At 36.6% G+C, this 25,396-nt stretch overlaps 1 protein-coding gene and 1 pseudogene across 1 annotated transcript; one reads left to right on the top strand and one right to left on the bottom strand.

The window, feature by feature from the left end:
- The first annotated feature begins 5,055 nt into the window (after positions 1 to 5,055).
- LOC110272010 (uncharacterized) lies at positions 5,056 to 11,206 on the top strand. The gene is made up of 4 exons (XM_021123765.2): positions 5,056 to 5,190; positions 5,670 to 5,825; positions 5,946 to 6,068; positions 10,673 to 11,206. Exons 1-4 carry the CDS (start codon positions 5,056 to 5,058, stop codon positions 11,204 to 11,206), a joined length of 948 nt encoding a protein of 315 aa, XP_020979424.2.
- An 11,378-nt stretch (positions 11,207 to 22,584) lies between these two features.
- Positions 22,585 to 22,685, bottom strand: LOC148564606 (small nucleolar RNA R71; annotated as a pseudogene).
- Positions 22,686 to 25,396: the final 2,711 nt, after the last annotated feature.

Genomic DNA, 25,396 nt, shown 5'->3' with positions numbered 1-25,396 from the left:
GTGCGAAGGTTGGTAATGAATTCAGAATCGACTGAGGGCTCCTCCCCTAAGACCGTGACATCAACCCAGTGAGAGAGAGCATCTACAGAAGCCATTTCTTTTTATAAAAAAGGGGGTAACAAAACCTACAAGGGGAAAAGAAAAATCACCAACACGGTCTCTAAAGGGAGGAGGATGTGAAACTAAAGTCTGCAAATCAAATTTATCTACAAGGGCATATTAAAGAACTAACCTTTATCCGAAAATAAGGGTTGGAAGCAAAAGCCTTCGAAAACGCAAGAATGCAGCACGAACGAATGCAAGGGAAATTTGAAAGATCGCAGAAACAAAACAACGAAAGAGAGGGAAAGTATTTATAAGAACGTTAGGGGCATAATGGTAAAATTGGGGCAATCATTAATGAAGATGCACCGTTACCAACGCCATTAAATCCCTACGCACACCCCTAACGGACACGACGCTTGATTAGACGTAACTGTCAGAACCAAAAGGTCACGAAAAATCACGTCGGTTTTTAAACCATCACGTCGGTCCTCTTACAAATCGGCTACGACCCCGAGCTGAATACTCGAACCCAAATCCTAAAAAGAAATTGGGCTCGAGTAGGGGCACTGTTCATACCCTGGCCCAATAATAAAGGTCCAGGATCCAAGCAAAGAGGCCCAACCCAAAGGGTTGGCCTTCATCCAGTACCAGCCTTCATCCCAAGAAGTCGGTACTAAACACGACCTACTCCAAAGAAGTCGGACACGAGGGTTAGCTGGCAGATAACACTCATTCGAATGAGTAACTGCCCCTAGAAACTCTCTAACCACTTCATAGAGCCATATCTTAACCTCCCTAAGATATGGGAACGGTTATCCACCTAAAAAGGTGGCACTACTTCAGCGGTGGTTATTGGTTCACCACTATAAATACACTGACACCATTCAGGTATCTCTAGGTCCCAATATTCTCTAACCTGCTCACACTCTTGCTAACTTAGGCATCGGAGTGTCTTCGCAGGTACCACCCCCCATTCATTCACACGCACAAGTCGGACGGAGGAGCACCGAGTAGCAAATCCACTCGAAAGCCACCTCCTTCATACATTTGGGCCAACCAACGCCATCCAGCCCATTAATCTCTGGTTACCCACCGTAACAATGTTTATTAGATGTATTATATTTTTATAAACTATTAGATTTTATTAAATATAAATCAAAAGTTAATATAAAAAAAATATTAATAGACCGTAATAAATATAGAATATATTAGACGTCACTAGTACATAAATAATTAAGTATCTTTTAATATACAATATTTTAAACAAAAAATATAATCTTTTATTTTTAAATAATAAATATAAAATATATAAATACAAAAAATATTTTATTTATTAGGATCAATTATCATGTAATAAAATTTTTACAATATTAAAGAATCAGATTAAAATAATATTCTAAAGTGCAAAATAAAAATATTTATAAAACTAACTTTTTTAATTTTTCTTATGATTAATGATTTTCTGTATTGAATTTTTTATTATATTTTTCTAGCTAAATTTTTAATCAAGCTATTATAATATAAAAATTTGCTAATCCTTCATTTCATCGGCAGATATAAAAACATCACAATAAATATAAAAAATAAAAATCAAGAATTAATACTTTTTAATTAATAATTAATTAATATTAGCTTTTAATTTTGTTATCGATTCACTATTTTATTGACTAATTATTGATTAAAAATAAAATTAATTTCCCAACAAAATGGAATAAAATACTCCATTACTATCTAAGATATATATTGTTAATATTATTCATTTGTTTTTTAGTCAATTATTTTATTGTTTTATTGTTTTTCTACAATATATGTTGGATGGACCAGTAGTATTTGTCTTTTATTTTTTTAATAACTTAAGAAATAATATTTGTACATATTTTATGTGGTAATTTTTTTTATATATGGGAGACTTTTTATGAAATACAAAAATATTAAATTTTTTGAAGTTTTATCAAAATATAAGGGGTAAATTATAAAATAAGAATCACTGGGTGAGATTTTTGTTTTTCTTTTAAATAAAAATAAAATAAAAATTATTCCTTGAGATTTTTATTTTTTAAATTAAAATAAAAATTTGTTGAATATTCATTTTAAAAAATAAATTATAAATCGTGCTGAGATTTCTGTTATTTTAAATTAAAAATAATAATTCGTATTTTAATTTCTATTAAAATAAAAATTTGTTGAATATTTATTTTAATAATAATTTTATTATATAATAATATTTTTAACAAAGTAATCAGTTAATAAAATTTTAATATAATAATTTAATTATTTTTCATAATATTAAAATAAAATTTAATTATTTTATATTTTTATATTATAGTTTAGAATATTATTTTAATATAATTTTTGAATATTAGAAAAAATTTATTACATGATAATTGATCCTAATAAATAAAATATTTTTTGTATTTATATATTTGATATTTATTATTTAAAATAAAAAATAATATTTTTTATTTAAAGTATTGTATATTAAAAAATACTTAATTACTTATTTATTTATATACTAATAATATCTAGTGTATTCTATATTTATTATAGTTTATTAATATTCTTTTTTTTATAATAACTTTTAATTTACATTTAATAAAATTTAATAATTTATAAAAATACGACACATTCACTAAACACAAATAAAGTTGTTATGTTTATTTTAGACATATTCATATTATTTAATTAATTTTTAATATATATTTTATATTCTAACATATATTTTATACCAATTATTGATTTTGATGACTAATTTTATCACAATTAGTTATGAAGCAATTAAGAGAGACATTTTGGAATTTGGGTGCTACCAAGTATTACTAGGTTTTGGAAATTTATTGATGATTAGCATACGCAATGGGAGAATATGAAATTTTATAGGAAGGAACCAAATTAAATATAAAATAATAATATATATGTTATATTAATAATTATATTATATAAAAATTATATTCAGAAACATATTTTAAGATTTTGATATTTTTAAATTTATTTGGTATAATTTTATATAACTAAAATAATTAATTATATATTATATCTGAAGTAAATTTTAAAATAATTTTTTTAATATATTTTATAATATAATTTATTAAAAATATGTATTTCATCTTCGTTTAAAAGAACTTTATTTTAATAATCTTCATAATTATTAAAAGTCCATTCGATTATTGTTATTGCTATATGAAGTAAAAAATTCTAAATATTTCTTTATGAAAAGAGTATTAATAAAAAGAAAGAATAGAATTTTATTAAAAATAAATTATAATTTTATTTTGTGTGGATCATCTTAATTTTTAAATAGACTAACTTATTGTTTTTATTTAGATCATAATTATTATAGGTTTATTTAATATTTATTATTATTATTATTATTATTATTATTGTTATTATTATTATTATTTTAAACACTACTTACTATTGATATGATGTATACACATTATACATAATGAGTTATTTATAAATAATTATTTTATTTATAGTATACTAATATCGAGAATTAATTAACAATATACATATTACATAGACTAATAATACTAACATTATTTTGAAAAAACAAAGGGAGGGATCATATACGGTTCTTCATAGATCTGTCACTGAATATGCGTAATAAGCTAAGATAATGTGATATATAATTTTTGTCATCTAATTGTTTGATACTTAAGATCTTCTCACTATAAATATTTATTATAACAAAAAAATTTTGCATTCTTATCTAATTCTTGTAATGACTAATAATCATATTTTTGAAAATCGAATCTAATTGGTCAATTCAACTAGATTAATTGAGAACCGGTTATCTGATTAATTTAGTTAATCTTAAAAATTGTTTGGCAAAAAATTGGTCTGAAAACTAATCAAATCGGCAATTAATCAGTAAACTGTTGAAACTAATTGGCTTTTTTTAGGATTTTCAGTTTGATAGATATTCTTTAAAACAACATTATTTTGTTTTAAAAAAAAAAATCGAAAGTCAGATACATCCCCACCTCTTTCTTTCTCTTTAGCTCAAATCAAACCCAACTCTTATTCCTAAATAGCAAAACTTTTTTAGATGGAATCCAACCACCATCCTTCATTCCTCTTCAAAGTCATCGCTGAACTCTTCTCTAGTAATATCTCTAAAGCTGATTGAAAAATGTTGATAGGTCCTCAAACCTTAAGTGGAATCCATACAATTTTAAAACAAATAAATAATAAATAATAAATAAATAAAAAATAGTGACTTTTAGCCATGAGAGAAAGAGTGAGTATTAACTTTGAAAAAAAAAGGAAACAGAGAGGTAAAATTGACGAAAAGAAGAAGAAAAATTGGAAAAAAAAGGCATGCTATTTTGATCCGATTGAATTGATAAATTTACTTTATTTCTTATGAAATTTTAGTATGTTGTTCCTGATGTAGAGATGAATATTAGGATATAACTTGTTATTTGTATTGCCTTCTCTTTTGTCTGATTTGAGATACTCACTTTTGTGTAGGGTTTATGTTGGTTCCATCAATTTTGATGATGTATTTTGTTGATTGTCCCATGAATTTTTTTGTTCCCTCTTTTTTTTGGGGTTTTTCCACGATATAATTCTGGTATTTGATTATTTAATTTCTGTCATTATATTTGTTGCTTGGAGTATCTTTGGAGTTGCCTATTCAATTGCACAGGTTATGAAAAAATTATTTTTGGTACTTTCGCTATTAGACAGGTTCTTATTAAACCTCAGTTTTCCCAACAAAATGGTATTAGAGCCAGGTTGTTTATCTCTGTGTTGATTAAATGGAGAAAAATACTCATGGGCTAAATATGGTCAAATTGAATTCCAAAAATTACTCGATTTGAAAGACCCTCATGAATGATATGTTATATAGAAAGGACTTGTATGATCCTGTGGAGGGGGAAAAATCCAAAGGTACTAAATCCGATGTTGAATTGAAAAATTTGATCGAAGGCAGTTGCTTTGATTAGGTAATGGCTTAATCTTAGTGTGTATCCACATGTTGACACCGAAACTAATGCCGAGAAGATGTGGAAGAAATTGAAGGAGTTATATGAGAGGAAGAATGTGAAAAACAAAGCATTCTTGATTTGGAAGCTAGTCAATATGAAATATATTGAAGGTAAATCAATGCCGGAGCACTTGAGCATATTCCAGGAGACCGTGAACCAACTGACAAATAATGAAATCACTTTAAATGATGAGTTGTAAGCCTTGTTGTTGCTGAGTTCTTTGCCTAATAGTTGGAAAGTTCTAGTTGTCACTTGACTAAATTAGCTCTAAAAAAAAGTTGACGTTAGCAATGGTTAAAGAGAGCATGTTGAATGAAGAATTCAGAAGAAGGAGCAAGGTTTAATTAATGTCCCCTCCCAGTCAAAAGCACTTGTTTCAAAGTCACGGAAGAGAAGTCAAAGTAGAAAACCTCACAGTTTTGACAGGTTGGAGAGTCAAAGCAAGTCAAGAGGAAAGTACAAGCCAAGAAAGGAGTTCATTTGTCACCATTATAGCAAGTTGGGGCATATCAAGAGGTATTGTAGGTTCTTGAAAAGAAAACAATCAAGGAGAAAAAATAAAGATAAAAGTAAAGATAGTGATAAAGGAACTACTGCTATATTGTTTATGAAGATGGTCTTATCACATAGGATGAAAATTATGTGAATCTTGTATGTGATGATTCCACTTGGATTATGAACTCTAGTGGCTCATGTCATGTCACTCCGAGGCGTGAATTTTTCACTTCTTATACTGCTGAAAATTTTGACAAGATCAAATTGGGAGATAAAGGAGTGTGTGATATCGTTGGTATGGGTGATATGTGACTTGAAACCAACAAAGGATGCAAGTTGCAGTTGAAGAATGTTAGGCATGCGCCAAATATGTGGTTCAATTTTATTTCAGTGAAGGCATTGGATCAATAGGGGTATTGCACTTCTTTTGGTAGTGAAAAATGCAAGATTACCAAAGGGGCTCTCATTGTGGCTAAAGAAGACAATAGTCTCACTACTCTCTACCAGTTGCAAGCAAAGTTGTGCAAAGAAGAGGTGAATGTAGCTGATGATTCCTCTTCTAATTTGTGGCATATGTGTCTTGGTCACTTGAGTGAGAAAGGACTAAGTGTCTTAGCCAAGAAATACTCACTTCCAGTGAATGGTACAATTTTAAATACTTGTACTCATTGTTTTATTGAAAAATATGCTAGGGTATCATTTCATAGTTCTGGACCTCATAGGAGATCACATGTTCTAGATTTAGTTCACACTGATGTTTGCACTATGGATGCTAAGACACTAGGTGGTGCATCATACTTTGCTACTTTTATTGATGATTATTCTTGAAAAGTGTGGACTTTTGTTTTGAAATCTAAAGACCAGGTACTCGATATCTTCAAACACTTTCATGCAAGTGTTGAAAGAGAAACAGGAAGGAAATTGAAATGCGTCTGAGTAGATAATGGTGGTGAATATAGGGGTCTATTTGATGAGTATTGTAAAAGACATGGGATCAAACTTGAGAAGACGGTTCCTAAGACTCTTCAACATAATAGAGTTGCAGAGAGAATAAATCGCACTATCAATGATAGAGTTAGGTATATGCTCTCTCATGCAAAGTTTCCTAAATCCTTTTAGGGTGAAGCAATAAGGACTACGATAGATTTGATTAATCTTTCTCCTTCCATTCCACTAAATAGTGATGTTCCAAAGAAAATTTGGAAAGGGAAAGATATCTCCTATAGTCACTTGCGAGTGTTCATTTGTAGGATTTTGTTCATATTCCAAGAGATGAAAGGTCCAAACTTGATGGAAAGTCAAAGCAGTGTATCTTCATGGGTTATGATCACGAAGACTTTGGTTACAGATTATGTGTAAGAGCCGCGCTTAATTAACCACCTAATTAGATAATTAATTGCCCCAAAATAGAAACCAGAAAGTTAGAACGAGAATCAGAGGATTTAAATATGATTTTTGGACTCAGTAGATTTTTCTGAGTCAGAAAATGTATTTTTTACGAAAAACCGTGAAAAATCGTGAACCGACAGTTGAACCGGTTGAACCGGTTCAAGTTTGCCCGGTACTGTGCGAGAAAAATTTAAAATAGTCAAAAACCTTAGAAAAATATTAGAAGTCGAAAACCGGGTGTTAATTTTAAAGGTTTGGGCCGAAGTTGGGCCAAACGGGTTAAAAACGCTAACGGGTTAGACCGAGTCCAAGTTGAGCCCAAGTCTAACACTATATAAGTCCATTAAGTGGCCAATTAAGCCACTTTAACACCACACCACCAGCAGCAACGTGAAAAGAAAGAAGAGATGTAGGGTTCCAAAAGTTCACTATTCATCATCTTCTTCTTGGAGCCATATTTCACTCTCCAGAACTCCGATTCGTGTGCCATCAGTTGCCACGCGAAGCTCTCATCGAGCTCTTCGATTTCATTTGAACAAAGTGGTAAGGATCTTCCAATTTTTTGCCCAGTTCTTCATTCTATAACAGATTTGGTTTTTGGCTATGGTGAATGAGTGGTTCTTGTGATTTTGATTAATTAGGTACAATCTAGCACCGGGTACTTAGTGGGGTTTGTCTTAATCAACTGTGGGTAAGATAAGCTCACCCTTATTCCATGTAAAATTGAATAATTAAGAACCCTAGGTACTAATTTATTGCACATTAATGTGTACAGCTTGGAATATTGATGGTTGATGCTTATTGAAGATTAATTGATGGCTTGATTGAGTTTGAGAACTTGTGGAAGCTTGGTCGAGGTCAATTTGGTGATTTTAGCGCATATTAAGAATCGGCCAAGGTACGGTTTTGATTTTCTCTATGTAGTATATAATATTTATGGACACTTAGGCTAGTGACCCATAGGATAGGTTTGATTTGATGTGGTTGTTGATGATAGTTGGTTGATGATGTATGATGAATTGAATTTGTTAATGTTGATAAGTAATAATGTGGGGGTATGATGTTTGATGAATTTGAATGAATATATATATTGTTGGCTATTGATATAAAGCATGAATGAGATGGATAATGAGAATTTATAGTGGTAGAATGATGATTGATGATTGTGTTGATGGAGGATTAATTTAATGTTATATATATATAATTGATGTTGATGATTGAGAATAGTGAAATGGGATGGAAAGATTGTACAAATGGTGAATTGTGACCCAAGAGGGTAGTTTGTGCTATAAAGGGAAGTTTGGAATTGGTTTAGTTGGATGTGGCATGAGAATTTGGAAAATTTGGGCACTTGTGGTTTTTGGTAAAAAGGAAATTTTGGTGAACTATGTCTGATAATAACTTTTGCCTCAGTTTTCAAATTTGGCTGAAATTGGTTTAGAATTAAAGTTTATTGAAAACTCTTCGAAATGATATAAAGTTTGAAAGATTTGGAATTTTGTAGAGGAAGTTGTGATCATTCAAATTTGGTGTTGAAAATCTGAAATTCTGCAGAGTTGCAGAATTTTGTGTTTTCTGGCATGTGCAAACGCACACCTCTGCGAAAATTTCAATCTGTGCACACGCACAGACTTGTGCGCACACACACGCAGAGGCAGGCAGTCTGCTTACAGCGCTAGCACAGCTTATGCGCGCACACACCAAGGAGAAAATGCAACATGTGCGTACGCACAGACCTGTGCGCACGCACACGTTGGGAAGGCCAGTCTGTTGGGGGCGCTGGCACAGGTTGTGCGAGTGAACAGACTTTGTAAATCTTGACACCTATGCGTACGCACACCCCTGTGCATACGAACACGTTTTAAAACTCTCTGGAACATGCGCACGCACACCCCTGTGCGGACGCACATGTCCTGTTTCTTAAATTTTACTTTGTTTCAACTATTCTACCTTCCCAACAAGGTTGTAAGCTTCACTAACACCATTTTAGGACTCTTGAGCCTAGTTTTAGACATTTAAAACATTGGGAAAGAATTTTGGGATTTTAGATGATATTATTTGGAAAACTTAGAGAACGGAGGCCTAGGTTTCTAGCGTGTTGGAGATGGTCTGATGTCATGTGAAGGATGATTGATATATCAGATGAGAAATGATGAATTGTAGATGTTTGGAAATTGAGATGTGAATTGACGATGGTTGAGATGAGTCAAGGACCCTGAATGAGATGATGGATCCATGTATACTGAAAAATATTTTCTGAAAATCACTGAACTATTGTTTTATACTGAGATTTGTCGATACACTATGCGCTTGGCAGGGACGGGGTTGGATCCCGCCTGTCGAGGTAGCGGCGGCGGCGTAAGGGTGGTGGTTCATCCTGCTTGCATTGAGATGTGAGGTCTGTGGCAAGAGTATCCCGCTTGCATCCCTTCGGATCAATAGAGCGTGCAGGCGCCGGTACCTGGACAGTGATCCGAGCACTATATCTCGAGGGTTCCCATATGAGGATTCCGAAGGGCGACATCTCCATGGAGATGTGTCGGGTTGGCAGTTGAACCGATAATGTGATATCACAGCCAGTAAGACAGGCATGCATCATATGCATTTTCTATCTATTTGTATGCTTTGACTACTTGAAATAGCTTGCCTATTTGTATAACATGCCTAATTGCTATTTGAATTAATTGCCTTATATGCTTCTACTTGTGTTTTACTTGCATTGTACATTATCTGTGTTTTCTACTGGGATTGAGGAGGTTTGGAAGGCGGTGGCGATGGGATCGCATGGAGGATCAGTTGGTGAAGGCTGTGGGACAGCGGTGTTGGTTAGAATAGAAATCCCCTAAGAGAGATTACCCGTTTTATTTGTGCTAAGGTTATATAATTATGCTTATTTGTTTTAGAATGCCTTAAGTTTGGAATCTTGTGATGGATATGGAGCTTAGGATTCCCTTTGGCATCCCGGGCTCTTATATCCTACATCACTGGGCACTGTTACCATACTGAGAACCTCTGGTTCTTATACCATATTCTGTTGTTGTTTTTCAGATGCAGGTCGCAACCCACCTCGGTGAGTTACTCTGATGATGACAGAAAATGGAGGATCATGGATATTTTTGGAGTCTTTTTGATTTATTTTATTTATACATCTCTCACTTTTGTATTTTACTTTGCCTAGAAGCATGTATTTGAGAGAAAAAAACTTGTATAAGCTGTTTTAACTGTCTGGTTTCTGTTGGTCTGTATATGGCTAGCCGGCTTAAACTCCACGAGCCATGGCTAGATTCCTATGCTATTATACTGTTATCTATTGTTATATTACATCTATATCTTGTGCTTTAAGTTAGTAGCTTCGGTAGTGCATTTGCGCTTTTAAAATCCTATTTTTGAGCTATATTCTTCATCGGGCTTCTAGAATTATTATTTCTTTCTATATATGTATATATATTTATGTGTAAGCCTTAGAATTGTCGTAACTTTTGATTAGCCTTTGCTTTACAACATGAGGTAAGGCTTAGGTTAATTAGGATGTTACATTTAGTGGTATCAGAGCGGTTTGTCCTCGTCAGCCTGAGGGATGGACCAATTGTGCTTCATTGCATACTCTGTGTGTCTTTTTGTTTAATGCTATTAGGTTATCTACTCGATATTTCATAGCATGCTTGTTTGTGAGTGCCTGTTTAGGATAATTGAAGTACTAGACTTTTGATATTGAGACTGATCATCTTGATATCGACTGTTTGGTGTAGACAGGAACCCTAATGGCTACTCGTGGACAAGGTCGGTCACCTATACGGAGAGATTATGAGAGTAACCCGTCGATGGATAATCACGCTGAACTTATGGTGGGGATGACTAACTTAGCTAACACGATTCAAGCGGGCACTGCTATGGCTACTCATGCTTTGCGACAGACAAGGCAATCAGTCGGAGGCGAAAATGAAGAAGGTGCTGAGGACAACTTAGTTAGTGTTCTGAGAACTCTATCCACTTTTTTGAAAGCAGACCCGCCGGTTTTCAATGGATCGATAAATCCTGCTGAAGCAGACAACTGGTTTAAAGCGGTGGAGGGTGCATTACAGACTCAACAAGTCCCGAGTAATCAGTTTGTGGAATATGCGGCATATCAACTAATGGGAGAAGCTCAACAATGGTGGCAAGGAGAGCGTCGACTGCTACACCTACAGGAGGTGGACATTACACGGGCATTATTCCAGGAAGCTTTCTACAAAAAGTACTTGCATGAATCCTTAAGGGAGGCCAAAGAGTTGGAGCTCTTGTAGTTGAAGCAAGGGTCTATGACTATAGCTGAGTACACCAGCAAGTTCGAGGAACTCTGTAGGTCTTCGAGAATAAGTCAGGGTACTCTTGAGTCCTATGAGGGATGGAAGTGTGTCAAATACGAAGTAGGGCTGAGAAAAGATATCATGTGTGTTGTGGCCCCATTGGAGATTAGGAGATTCTCTGAACTGGTGGACAAGGCAACGATTGTTGAAGATTATGCCAAGGAGGCGACTTTGGGGAGAGATGTTCATGGCGGTACCAGTGGTAAAGTTCGTGAGAAGTATGTTCCATCAAGAGGCCAGAATTTCAAGATGGGTAGACGTGTCCCTCAGTGACTCTAAGGTCAAGGGCACATCAAAAAGACTAACCATGAAAAGTACCACAAGGAAAGAGGAGCAGGTAAGCAGGCGTGGGCTCAACAAGAAGAGTTAAGGTGCCAGAGATGTAGAAGATACCATCCGAAAATGTTGTGCATGGCTGGGTTCAGTGGATGTTACTACTGCGGATTGTCAGGGCATATCTCTAAGCGATGTCCTTACAAAAAGGACCAAGGTGCAGACCGGCCCCAGTGACGGGGTTAAGGATCTCCAACTTAAGGTAACGATAAAATTGATGACCTAGTTTTAATCATGTTGTGGGGGACTGTAACTTGACTTTTCTTATTAGCTTATGATGGAGACAAGGATTTGGAACTAGGAAGATTAGATTAAGTGTCAGGCTTAGGACCAGAGTTTAGCTTAGTTTTATTTTATGGGACGTTGCCATTAAAGGCTGGCCAAACTTAGCGTCGGAAGAACTAATGGGAAAAGATAAGTCCGGTGGGCGCAGCCAAGCAATTTGGGTTCTTAAGTGACAACTAATTAGAGTGGCACCGCGGAAGGCGGGAGGAAGCGTTGACACGGTAGAATTATGAAAGGTGAAATGCTGTAACAACTTGAGTTAGGATTGGCGATATTAAGTAGCAAGAACACTTCAGGGAAAGAAAGATGGTAGCTAAGGGTTATATACGTTAGGTGGCGAATGCGACTCTGCAAGGATTACTGACAGTTGAACAAAGTGACTGTGAAGAACAAGTATCTGCTACCAAGGATAGATGACTTGATGAATCAATTGCAAGGAGCTGGAATGAAGGAGGATAATAATGGGAGGCTTAATACGAGAGAGATTACCAACAAATGCTTGTGACTCGATCTATCTTTCTTTTGTAACCCGAGTTGAAGTACCTTATTTTGCGGTCCTTGTTGATTATTAGTCTGAACATTTCCAAATCCTATTCATTGCTCACATGTATCTTTTCCCGAAACTCGTACCCCTTGGCATGAGCCTAAAACCATCTTTATTCACGGACTAGTGATAAAATCAGTAGGGGCACATTTTGATTGAATGTGTCATATTATTTTCTTCAAAGATTCTTACTTTGGAATCCTTTTCTTAGGATGAACTCTAATTTTTCCTTCTGGTGCATTTTCTTATTCTCTACAACATTGTCTAAACACAACATAATGTACCTTTTCAATTTCTTATGGATACCATTCAAAGTTATTTGCTTTCTCTTGAGCTCGGTATCCCTTCAAATAACTTGGGCTTAATTCGGCATCACATGCCATCCTTAGACGCAACCATCGATAAGTTAGTTCAGTAGGACGCAACTTCTAAACACGAAGGATGAAACCGGTGAGCGTCCGATCTTACGAGGAGTTGTGAAGCCTTACTTTTACGAATGGCATTATCTATGACTAATTTGATACATAAGGATGCTTCATTAACTCCAATGCCGAATTGTAATTCTTCAAGAGCTTGAAAGAACGATTAGCTACATCACCGGTACTTGTGTTATGTGAACCTTAGGGACCAGTTAGGATCTACAATAACGCCTCATTGAAAGTCTCGGAGTGCCTATCGATGTATCATTAGGAGGTAATGGTTGGTGCGTCGCAATGGTTGAGGCCATACGAAGTGGAATCTCTGACCTACAATCTGGAGCCTGCTGCGTTTATACTTGTGTTAAAGATGTAGAGCAAGGAGAACTACCTCCATGAAGATAGAGGAAATTACTCAAGGACTACAATTGGGAGTTAAGCTACTACCTAGGGATAATCACATTTGATTTTGGTTCTCACGTGTAGATCATAAGATAGCTAATATGACGTTTGGCACATGGTGAATTATTGAGTGCTGAGGTAATTACAAGAGAAGAAAATAAGTAAGAATAAATTTAGGCTTGAATTTTTGGATGAGTATAATATTTGACTTTAGTATGATAAGTAGGAGTTTATTAGTTGTTTAGGATGTCTAAGGGAGGTTGAATTGTATACATTGGTGCAATTGTAGATGAATTGGACATAGGGTGTGGTGGTATTGAGGACCTTAGGATTTTGTCAAATGAGTAAGAAAAATGGAGGATAGAATATTTTAGGTGTTGAAATGATTGAGTGTGGTTGAGTGGGTGGTATTAAAACTGTGGCTAGTATGAGAACTGTTACTAGGTTTTGAAAGTGTTGAATGGTTGGAATTGATGGATATTGTAATTGGGGCTATAGAAAATTATTTAAGACTATAACTAGGCATAGAAACCTTATAAAGCACTAAGTTATAAAATTAGTCTTAGGATAAGCGTAAACACTATTAGGGTCAAGTTGAGGGAGTTCAGAAGTAAGCCTAGGTTTTGTAATCCGGTGATGGGTGTATGGCTTGATTGAGCATTTGGATTAGTTAGTTATTTAGTGGCTAAAAATCAGAGTGGCATAGCAGAAGCTTGCGAAATACAATAGCACATGATAGTTGTGAGTAGAGGTCGTAGGACGATGACTAAGCGTGTCTAGGCTTGAATACTTGTAGAGTTTAGTCGGTTAATGTAAGTAAAGGTTTCTACGAACTAAGTTGATTGCAGTTGTAAGGTTAAAAAAAATTAGGATAGGTTGTGAACATAAGGGTAAATGACTTATTTGGATAGTGGATGGCACGTGAGTGCAATTGTCATGTTTGAAAGGTAAGGATTGCGATATTTGATCATGATGACTTTGGGCTTAGATTGAAACAGGAACTGATTTATTCCAAGTATAGATTTGGAGAGCATCGAATTGAAGTGCTAGTGTTGTATTGAAGTTGATTGAATGGAGCTAGGAGTGAGAAGGACAATTACAATATAGGCTTGAATTCAGTTAGAATATGGAGCTATAAATAAGAATAAAAGATGTAGGTAGGAAATTGGGCTGCCGTGGAGGAATGAAACGATGAATGGTAAGAGGTAGGTTTAAGTTGAGGAGACATCTAAGGGAACATTTAATGAAGATGATAAGTAAACCAAATTTTGAGGGAAAAATTTCTTATTTGGTGGGGAGAGTATAAGATCCGTGCTTAATTAACCGCCTAATTAGATAATTAATTGCCCCAAAATAGAAACCAAAAAGTTAGAATGAGAATCAGAGGATTTAAATATGATTTTTGGACTCAGTAGATTTTTCTGAGTCAGAAAATGTATTTTCTGCGAAAAACCGTGAAAAACCGCAAATCGGCAGTTGAACCGGTTGAACCAGTTCAAGTTTGCCCGGTACTGTGCGAGAAAAATTTAAAATAGTCAAAAACCTTTAAAAAATATTAAAAGTAAAAAACCGGGCGTTAATTTTAAAGGTTTGGCCTGAAGTTGGGCCAAACGGGATAAAAACCCTAACGAGTTGGACCGGACCCAAGTCCAACACTATATAAGTCCACTAAGGGGCTATTTCAGCCACTTTAACACCACACCACCAGCAGCAACGTGAAAAGAAAGAAGAGAGATAGGGTTCCAAAAGTTCACTATTCATCATCTTCTTCTTGGAGCCATATCTCACTCTCCAGAGCTCCGATTCGTGTGCCGTCAGTTGCCACACAAAACTCTCGTCGAGCTCTTCGATTTCATTCGAACAACGTGGTAAGGAACTTCCAATTTCTTGTCCAGTTCTTCATTCTATAACAGATTTGGTTTTTGGCTATGGTGAATGAGTGGTTCTTGTGATTTTGATTAATTAGGTACAATCTAGCACCGGGTACTTAGTGGGGTTTGTCTTAACCAACTGTGGGTAAGGTAAGCTCACCCTTATCCCTTGTGAAATTGAATAATTAAGAACCCTAGGTACTAATTTATTGCACATTAATGTGTATAGCTTGGAATATTGATGGTTGATGCTTATTGGAGATTAATTAATGGCTTAATTGAGTTTGAGAACTTGTGGAAGCTTGGTCGAGGTCAATTTGGTGATTTTAGCGCATATTGAAAATTGGCCAAGGTATGATTTCGGTTTTCTCTATGTAGTATATAATATTTATGGACACTTAGGCTAGTGACCCATAGGATAGGTTTGATTTGATGTGGTTGTTGATGATAGTTGGTTGATGATGTATGATGAATTGAATTTGTTAATGTTGATAAGTAATAATATGGGGGTATGATGTTTGATGAATTTGAATGAATATATATATTTTTGGATATTGATATAAAGCATGAATGAGATGGATAATGAGAATTTATAGTGGTGGAATGATGATTGATGATTGTGTTGATGGAGGATTAATTTAATGTTATATATATATAATTGATGTTGATGATTGAGAATAGTGAAATGGGATGGAAAGATTGTACAAATGGTGAATTGTGACCCAAGAGGGTAGTTTGTGCTGTAAAGGGAAGTTTGGAATTGGTTTAGTTGGATGTGGCATGAGAATTTGGAAAATTTGGGCACTTGTGGTTTTTGGTAAAAAAGAAATTTTGGTGAAATTTGTCTGATCATAACTTTTGCCTCGATTTTCAAATTTGGCTGAAATTGGTTTAGAATTAAAGTTTATTGAAAACTCTTCGAAACAATATAAAGTTTGAAAGATTTGGAATTTTGTAGAGGAAGTTATGATCATTCAAAGTTGGTGTTGAAAATCTGAAATTCTACAGAGTTGCAGAATTTTGTATTTTCTGGTATGTGTGCACGCACAGTCGTGTGCGGACACACACCTCTGTAAAAATTTCAATATGTGCATACACACACGTAGAGACAAGCAGTCTGCTTACGGCGCTAGCACAGCTTATGCGCCCACATACCAAGGAGAAAATGCAACCTGTGCGCACGCACACGTTGGGAAGGCCAGTCTGTTGGGGGCGCTGGCACAGGTTGTGCGAGTGAACAGACTTTGTAAATCTTGACACCTATGCGTACGCACACCCCTGTGCGTACGCTCACGTTTTAAAACTCTCCGGAACGTGCGCACGCACACCCCTATGCGGACGCACACATCCTGTTTCTCAAATTTTACTTTGTTTCAACTATTCTACCTTCCCAACAAGGTTGTAAGCTTCACTAACACCATTTTAGGACTATTGGGCCTAGTTTTAGACATTTAAAACATTGGGAAAGAATTTAGGGATTTTAAATGATATTATTTGGAAAACTTAGAGAACGGAGGCCTAGGTTTCCAGCGTGTTGGAGATGGTTTGATATCATGTGAAGGATGATTGATATATGAGATGAGAAATGATGAATTGTAGATGTTTGGAAATTGAGATGTGAATTTATGGTGGTTGAGATGAGTTGAGGACTCTGAATGAGATGATGGATCCATGTATACTGAAAAATATTTTCTGAAAATCACTGAACTATTATTTTATACTGAGATTTGTTGATACGCTATGCACCTGATGAATGCATTTTTGACGGTTTAGAATTTTACAAATGAAATCTTGTTGCATGTATAGTTTCTAAACCAACAAATAGTCCTTTTCATACAAAAGATTGTTTGTCATAAGTACAAACCCCTAAAATTATAAACCGAAGTATTTAAACCTCGGGTCGTCTTTCAAAGAAATCGCAGGGTAGTGTTCTTGTTATTGGCTATGGATATGTATATTTTGGGGTTTTGGATAAGAAACAAGAAAAGTAAATGGCAATGGAAATCAAATGACAAAAAGGTCTTGGCAAGGTTTAGTGGTCAAGGATCTCTATCCTTATCACTAACCACAATATGATAATTGCAAGGATCAATCCCATTAAATCATCATCTAACAAGTAGAAGAAAGTCAAATGAGCTATATCAATCCAAGTCCATAAGTCCTAGCCATTCACTAATTGAATTAATGAGAGTTAGAGTCAATGGCTACCAACTATCAATCGCTTGGACATTAGTAACTCAAGAATTCCTAAGTTACCTTCCCAAGCCAAGAGTGTAAAATCCTACTCTAACATCCTCTCAAGCATTTTGACAAACACTTAGAAGGTATAAAAGGATGGCATAGTAAATTGACAATAAGAATGAAATCTAACAACAATTATTGCAAATAATCAACAACAACAATCAAAAGGAGCATTATTGACATGAATTACCTCAAATTGAATTGAAAGAAAATAGAAGAAACAAGAGGAGATCTACAACAAAGTATAGAAACAAAATGGAAGAAATTACAACAAAAGAATAGAAGAACAAGATGTAACAACAAAGAATTGAAAGGTAGAGGTAGGTGAAAGCATGAATTAAAACTTAGATCCAAGCTTATTGACCTAAACCTAATCCTAATCCTAGAGAGAAGTGAGAGCTTCTCTCTCTAAAACTAACTAAAACTAATCCTAATGACTCCTAATGATGCAAGATGTGAATCATTGATTCATTCCCCTTCAATCATTGATCCTTTTAAGTGTTTTGGCTCCAAAGTTGGTTTAGATTGGGTCCCACAGCTTCTCAGAATTTGCTGGGCATGTTTTCATTAAAAAAATCACATGCCAGTACCGACGCGTACGCATACAGCACGCGTGCACGTCCCTTGAAGTTTTGCGATCCAAGCGTGCGCGTACATTGCACGTGCACGTCCATGAGCTTGTCCAATTCTTTGGCTTTTCCATGTGTTCTCCATTTTGGATGCTTTCTCCTTCACTCCTTTGATCTATTCCTAGCCTTTTCAACCTGAAATTACTAGTAAACATATCAAGGCATCTAGTGGAACCAAAGGTGAATCAAAAATAGCCAATTTAAGGTCTAAAAAGCATGTTTTCACATTTAAGCACAAATTAAGGAAGAATCACAAAACCATGCTATTTTATTGAATAAATGTGAGAAGAAATTCATAAAATACTTTAAATTCAACACATGATAAACCCTAAAAACGGGGTTAATCAGCGCCTGGCGGGGACGGGGTTGGATCCCGCCTGTCGAGGTAGCGGTGGCGGCGTAAGGGCGGTGGTTCGTCCCGCTTGCGTTAAGATGTGAGGTATGTGGCAAGAGTATCCCACTCGCATCCCTTCAGATCAGTAGAGCATGCAGGCACCAGTACATGGACAGTGATCCGGGCACTATATCTTGGCGGTTCCCATATGAGGATTCCGAAGGGCGACATCTCCATGGAGATGTGTCGGGTTGGCAGTTGAACCGATAATGTGATATCACAGCCAGTAAGACAGGCATGCATCATATGCATTTTCTATCTATTTGTATGCTTTGACTACTTGAAATAGCTTGCCTATTTGTATAACATGCCTAATTGCTATTTGAATTAATTGCCTTATATGCTTCTACTTGTGTTTTACTTGCATTGTACATTATCTGTGTTTTCTACTGGGATTGAGGAGGTTTGGAAGGCGGTGGCGATGGGATCGCATGGAGGATCAGTTGGTGAAGGCTGTGGGACAGCGGTGTTGGTTAGAATAGAAATCCCTAAGAGAGATTACCCGTTTTATTTGTGCTAAGGTTATATAATTATGCTTATTTGTTTTAGAATGCCTTAAGTTTGGAATCTTGTGACGGATATGGAGCTTAGGATTTCCTTTGGCATCCCGGGCTCTTATATCCTACATCACTGGGCACTGTTACCATACTGAGAACCTCTGGTTCTCATACCATATTCTGTTGTTGTTTTTCAGATGCAGGTCGTAACCCACCTCAGTGAGTTGCTCTGATGATGACAGAAAGCGGAGGATCATGGATACTTTTGGAGTCTTTTTGATTTATTTTGTTTATACATCTCTCACTTTTGTATTTTGCTTCGCCTAGAGGCGTGTATTTGAAAGAGAAAAACTTGTATAAGCTATTTTAACTGTCTGGTTTCTGTTGGTCTGTATATGGCTAGCCGGCTTAAACTCGCGAGTCGTGGCTAGATTCCTATGCTATTATACTATTATCCATTGTTATATTACATTTATATCTTGTGCTTTAAGTTAGTAGCTTCGGTAGTGCGTTTGCGCTTTTAAAATCTTGTTTTTAAGCTATATTCTTCACCGGGCTTCTAGAATTATTATTTTTTTTCTCTCTCTCTCTCTCTATATATATATATATATATATTTATGTGTAAGCCTTAGAATTGTCGTAACCTTCGATTAGCCTTTGCTTTACGGCATGAGGTAAGGCTTAGGTTAATTAGGGTGTTACATTATGGGATCTGGTGAGTAAGAAAATAATTAGAAGTCGAGATGTGATTTTTCTAAAAGACCAAACTATTGAAGATCTTGAGAAGACAGATAAGCCAATAATAATTGTTAGATTTTTTGCTGATGATGAACGTAGTCTTTCCACTAGACTTCCTGTTGATGGGGGAGATGTACAAGTTGATCATGATGGTGATGATTTGCATGATGAACCTACACCTCAACCTGAGGTGCCAGATGCAAAAGTTCCACCATATGTTAAAGTTCCACCTAAACCACCAGTTGAGCCTGAATTGAGAAGATCTACTAGAGAGCATCATCTCTCTCAGAAATACTCTCCTCATGAGTATGTGATGAACACTCAGACTGAGGAGCCAGAGGGCTACCAAAAAGCTATGTCTGATGAGCATAAAGAAGATTGGCTGAAGGCTATGCAAGAAGAAATACAATCCTTGCATGAGAATTATACTTTTGAATTGGTGATGTTGTCGAAGGGTAAAAGAGCATTCAAAACTAAATGGGTATTCAAATTGAAAGTGGATGAAAATGTTTCATGGCCAAGGTACAAAACTCGGTTGGTTGTGAAAGGCTTTGAGAAAAAGAAAGGTATTGATTTTGAGGAGATTTTTTCTCCAGTTATGAAGATGTCCTCTATTCGAGTTGTGCTTGGATTAGCAGCTAGCTTGAATTTATAGGTTGAGTAGCTTGATGTGAAAACTACATTCCTTTACGGTGACAAAGATAAAGAAATTTATATGGATCAACCAGAGGGTTTCAAGGTTAAAGGAAAGGAGCATTGATAAACCACTATTTCATGGTTTATCTTGTGCTCATTTGAGTGGTTTTTATCAAGTCCTTGCCCACTTATTCATATGATTTGCATGATTTTACAATTCCTTCCTAGTTCTATTCTATGGTTGAAAACTTGCTTCCTAAGCCTTTAATTTGTATATTTTAATTCTCCTTTATACCATTCGATGCCGTGATCTGTGTGTTCAGTGTTTCAGGCTTTGTAAGGCAGGAATGACTTATAGGATGGAGAGGAAGCTTGCAAAAATGAAAAGAGCAAAAGAAATAAAGGAGACAACCAGCGAGCATCGACGCGCACGCATGACTCACGTGTGCACGCAATCTGGAGATTTTACAGTGACGCGTGCGCATACCTGACGCGTACGCGTGGATTGAAGTTTTGCTAGACGACGTGTGTACGTGCTTGACGCGTACGCGTGACACGCGAAGATGACCAGCGATGCGTACGCGTGACTGACGCGTACGCGTGACATGCACGATTTGTAGAAATAACAGAAAACGCTGGAGGCGATTTTGGGCCAAGTTTTGACCCAGTTTCCGGCCCAGAAACATAGACTAGAGCCAGGAAACGAGCAGAGACTCAACACAAATTCTCATTAGCATAGTTTTAGTTTTTAGATCTGAATCTAGAGAAAAATTACTCTTCCTCTAGGTTTTCTTTTACATTCACATATTCTAACTTTTATGCTTTTGCTTTGGATATTGAAGAGTCATTACCTCCGTTGACGTTATTGTTCTAGTTTGTTTTCTTATTCCCTTACTCTTTCATATTCTTAATTCTTATTTAGAGTTACAATTGGATTATTTTTAGAATTTATTAATGCAAAGGATTGCTTTTACTTTTAATTAAATTGTAGTTATTGTCTATCATGTCTTCCTTTTATTCCCTATTTAATTCTGTGCAATTAATTTTCATGTCAATGGAGTAGATTCCCTACTTGACATCGGGGTTGATGAAAAGGAGAAACTTGAGTTGGAATGCTCAAGTGATTAGTTAAATTGGAAGTTGTTGGCTAATTCTCTATTTACTAGCGCTAGACCTTCCCAAGGGAGAGGACTAGGATTTGCAAATAAGAGTTAGCTTAATCACTTGACTTTCCTTTATTTAGTAAGGGTTAACTAAGTGAAAATAACAAGCTCTTTATACTACACTTGAGAGAATTCCAACAAGGATGGAACTTCCAATTAATCATTTCCTCAGTTAAGACTTTTTATTCTGAATATATAATTCCTTTTTAATTAACAATTATTTATTTTCTGTCATTCAACTCTCAAATTTCTTAGAAAACTCTTGATTAATAAGATAGCACCCTTTTGTCAACTCGTTGGGAGACGACCTGGGATTCATACTCCCAGTATTTTTATTCTAAATTTGTGACAACCTTTCTAAATTGATGAGCGGATTTTAGCTGGTTAAGAACTATACTCACAACGCTATGTCTATATTGAATTCTTAATTGGCTAACTTCCGCCTCGCATCAATTTTTGGTGCCGTTGCCGGGGAGTTGCAATTCTGTGCTAAATTATTAGTTAGTGTACATATTTTTAATTTTTGTGTATTTTATTTTATTTTATTACCATGAGCTGTATGTTTCTTTCATTGAATGACGCGTTCACTGCCTGATCCGAGCTTAGCCGCATTTGATCCTGAAATTGAAAGAACTCTTTCACGTATTAGGCAAGCTCGGCGTAGGCTAGCCTCTAAGGGTGGTGAAGTGATTATTATCAATTCACCAGTCTCATCTTAGGATGAATCTGAAGCGTCATCTGAGGAAGAAACAAGCCCCGTTTCTACTAATCCGGTTGATTTAGGCGCAGGTAACATGGCGGCACCCAGGAGGATCACTCTCCAGGAGGTAGGAGCCCAAGACTTTACTCTGCAACCGTATCAAGTGCGTCACCCAAATCTACCTGCAGATTTTGAACTAAAGACTGCACTAATCAACTTGATGCCCAAGTTTCATGGCTTACCTGCTCAGGAGCCTATCAAGCACCTAAGCAATTTCCAGACAGCCTGTTCTACTATTAGGTGTCATGGTGTAGATGAAACTTCTATTTTGCTAACCGCCTTCCCAGTTTCTCTTGAGGGAAAGGCGAGGGAGTGGTACTACACTCAACCTGAAGCGACCGTTACTAACTTGGATACGCTCAGGAGAGAATTCATGGAAAAATACTTTCCAGCTGAAGTTACAGATAGACTGAGAAAAGAGATCTCTTGCATTATTCAAGGCAAATTGGAGACTCTTTGAGTATTGGGAGCGCTTCAAGAATCTTTTGGACGCATGCCCCATCATATGATTGACAAGTTAGTGTTGATCAGCTACTTCACTCAAGGCATGAAGTCTCGGGATAAGACCACACTAGATGGTGCAAGTAATGGTTCCCTGAAAAAGTACAAGACCGCAGATGAAGCGTGGCAACTGATCAGCGACCCAGCTGAGTCCACTCGGAATCACAGGCACAGGAATAATCATCCCAAGGTTGTTGCAAAGGTTTCTTCTAGCAGTGAGACTACTGCCTTCACACAGGCTATATGTGAGATGACCAACCTACTGAAGCAGATACAACTGAATCAACAACAACCTCAGTCTCCCTCACCACAACAAAGTCAACAGCTAGTTCCTCAAAGAGTATGTGGAATATGTGCTGATTACACTCATTACACTGACGAGTGTCCACAGCTCCAACAAGAAGATAACACTTTGGCAGCTACTCATAATTTCTATGACCGCCCAAATCAAGGGTACAATCAACAAGGCGGCAATTACAACCAAGGTGAAAACTACAACCAAGGCTGGCAAGACAACTCCAACCAGGGATGGAGAGACCATTCCAACCCGGGATGGAGGGATAATTCCAACCAAGGTTGGAGGGACAACTACAACAGAGGAGGCAGAGACAACAATAGAAATTAGAGATGGAATAACAACAACAGACAGTAGAACCAAAACCAGCTTTATAGAGCACCTCACCAAAGACAGTCCCAAGCACTTCAGAACAACCAACAGTAGGCCCCTCAGATCACTTACCTTCCTTCTTCTTCTCATGACAAAATGCTTCAGTCTATTGAGCAAAGACAAAAGACAATGGAGAACACACTTAGCTCCACCTTGAACGGTCTGACCTCTACTGTACAAGCTCTTGCCTCACAGATTGGATCAATGAATGCTTCCAATAATCAGCCTTCAAGCTCCAATGGAATTCCTTCTCAACCCTTACCCAACCCCAAGGGTGGCATCAACGCCATAACTTTGAGGTCCAGAACCACACTGCAAGAGAGAAATCAGGAGGAGCCAAGCCCACCAGAACACGTCCCAGTTGAAGACATAGTTGAAGTGGAAGATGCTGATGGGGAAGAGGAAGTACAAGACATAGTTGAAGAAGAAGTAGCACAGCCAAGGAATGGAGCACCAAAGGATGCAGAAGCTACAAGTGGCACCATTCCTGTTCCATTTCCACACCTTTCAAGGAAGTCCAGGAGACATATGGAACTTGATCCCAAAATGGTAGAAATTTTCAAAAAGGTTGAGGTAACTGTTCCTCTTTTTGATGTTATTCAACAAGTACCTAAATATGCAAAGTTTCTGAAGGATTTATGTATACATAAAGATAAAATTAATGAATTAGAAACTATTCCTTTAGGTAGTTCTATATCTGCTTTAATAGGAGGTATACCTGAAAAATGTAGTGATCCAGGTCCATGCATGGTTAACTATACCATTGGGGGTGTAATATTTTCTGACTGCATGTGTGATTTAGGAGCGTGCGTGAGTATTATGCCATTGTCTATATATGATGCTTTGAGGCTCCCTCCTTTAAAAAGGTCGGCAGCTCGTTTTGTTTTAGCAGATAAAAGCATCATCACTGTGGTTGGAATTGCTGAAGACGTGCTGGTGAGTATTAAGGGGCTCACATTTTCCATTGACTTCTATATCTTGGAAATGCCCCCCTATTGACTCAGGAAGACCATCATTAATCCTGCTTGGAAGGCCATTCCTAAAAACTTCAAAGTTCAAGCTGGATGCCTTCTCAGAAACTTACTCCTTTGAGATAGATGGCAGAGCAGTGAGTTTCAATTTGAATGAAGCTATGAAGCACCCTCCGGAAGATCATTCCATCTTCCAGTGCGACATCATTGATGAAACTGTAGCTGTAGTTCACCAAGAAGAAGTAGAAGAGAGGCATATGGAGCAAGGTCCAAGTATGGGGACACCCTCTAAACACAATGAGGACACTTTGCCATTATCACTAGCTCCGGATGATCCAGAGCCCAGCCATGAGCAGATAGTGGAATCAAAGTCCCTTCCACCCCACCTCAAGTATATTTACCTTGAGGATATTCAGAAGCTCCCAGTTATCATTGCAAGGGAACTCACTTCCCAACAAGAGGAGCAACTGCTCAGTGTGCTGAGAAGACACAAGAAAGTAATTAGGTGGAGCTTGGCAGATATAGTAGGCATCAGCCCTCAAGTTTGTGAGCACAGAATATTTTTAGAAGAGGGAGCAAGACCTGTCTGTCAACCCCAAAGAACACTGGATCCCACCATCTTAGAAGTTGTCAAGAAAGAAGTGACCAGGCTACTTGAAGCAGATATCATCTACCCCATCTCAGACAGTGAATGGGTCAGCCCAGTACAAGTAGTGCCCAAGAAGTCTGGAGTCACAATAGTAAAGAATGGGCATGGAGAGCTCCTGACAACTAGATTGCAGAATTCATGGAGAGTTTGCATTGATTACAGGCGTCTCAACCAAGCTACTCGCAAGGATCATTATCCCTTTCCATTTATTGATCAGATGCTTGACCGCCTATCAGGTAAATCCCATTACTGCTTTTTAGATGGTTATACAGGCTATTTTCAGATTCATATAGCTCCTGAAGATCAGAAGAAGACTACTTTTACATGTCTCTTTGGAACGTATGCATATAAGAGGATGCCTTTTGGCTTATGTAATGCACCGGCTACTTTTTAAAGATGCATGATGAGTATCTTTTCAGATCTTATCGAG

The sequence above is a fragment of the Arachis ipaensis genome, chromosome B5, assembly GCF_059453495.1.
Source record: "Arachis ipaensis isolate K30076 ecotype BB chromosome B5, ASM5945349v1, whole genome shotgun sequence".
Lineage (NCBI taxonomy): Eukaryota > Viridiplantae > Streptophyta > Magnoliopsida > Fabales > Fabaceae > Arachis > Arachis ipaensis.
This window is presented reverse-complemented; position numbering and strand designations above follow the sequence as displayed.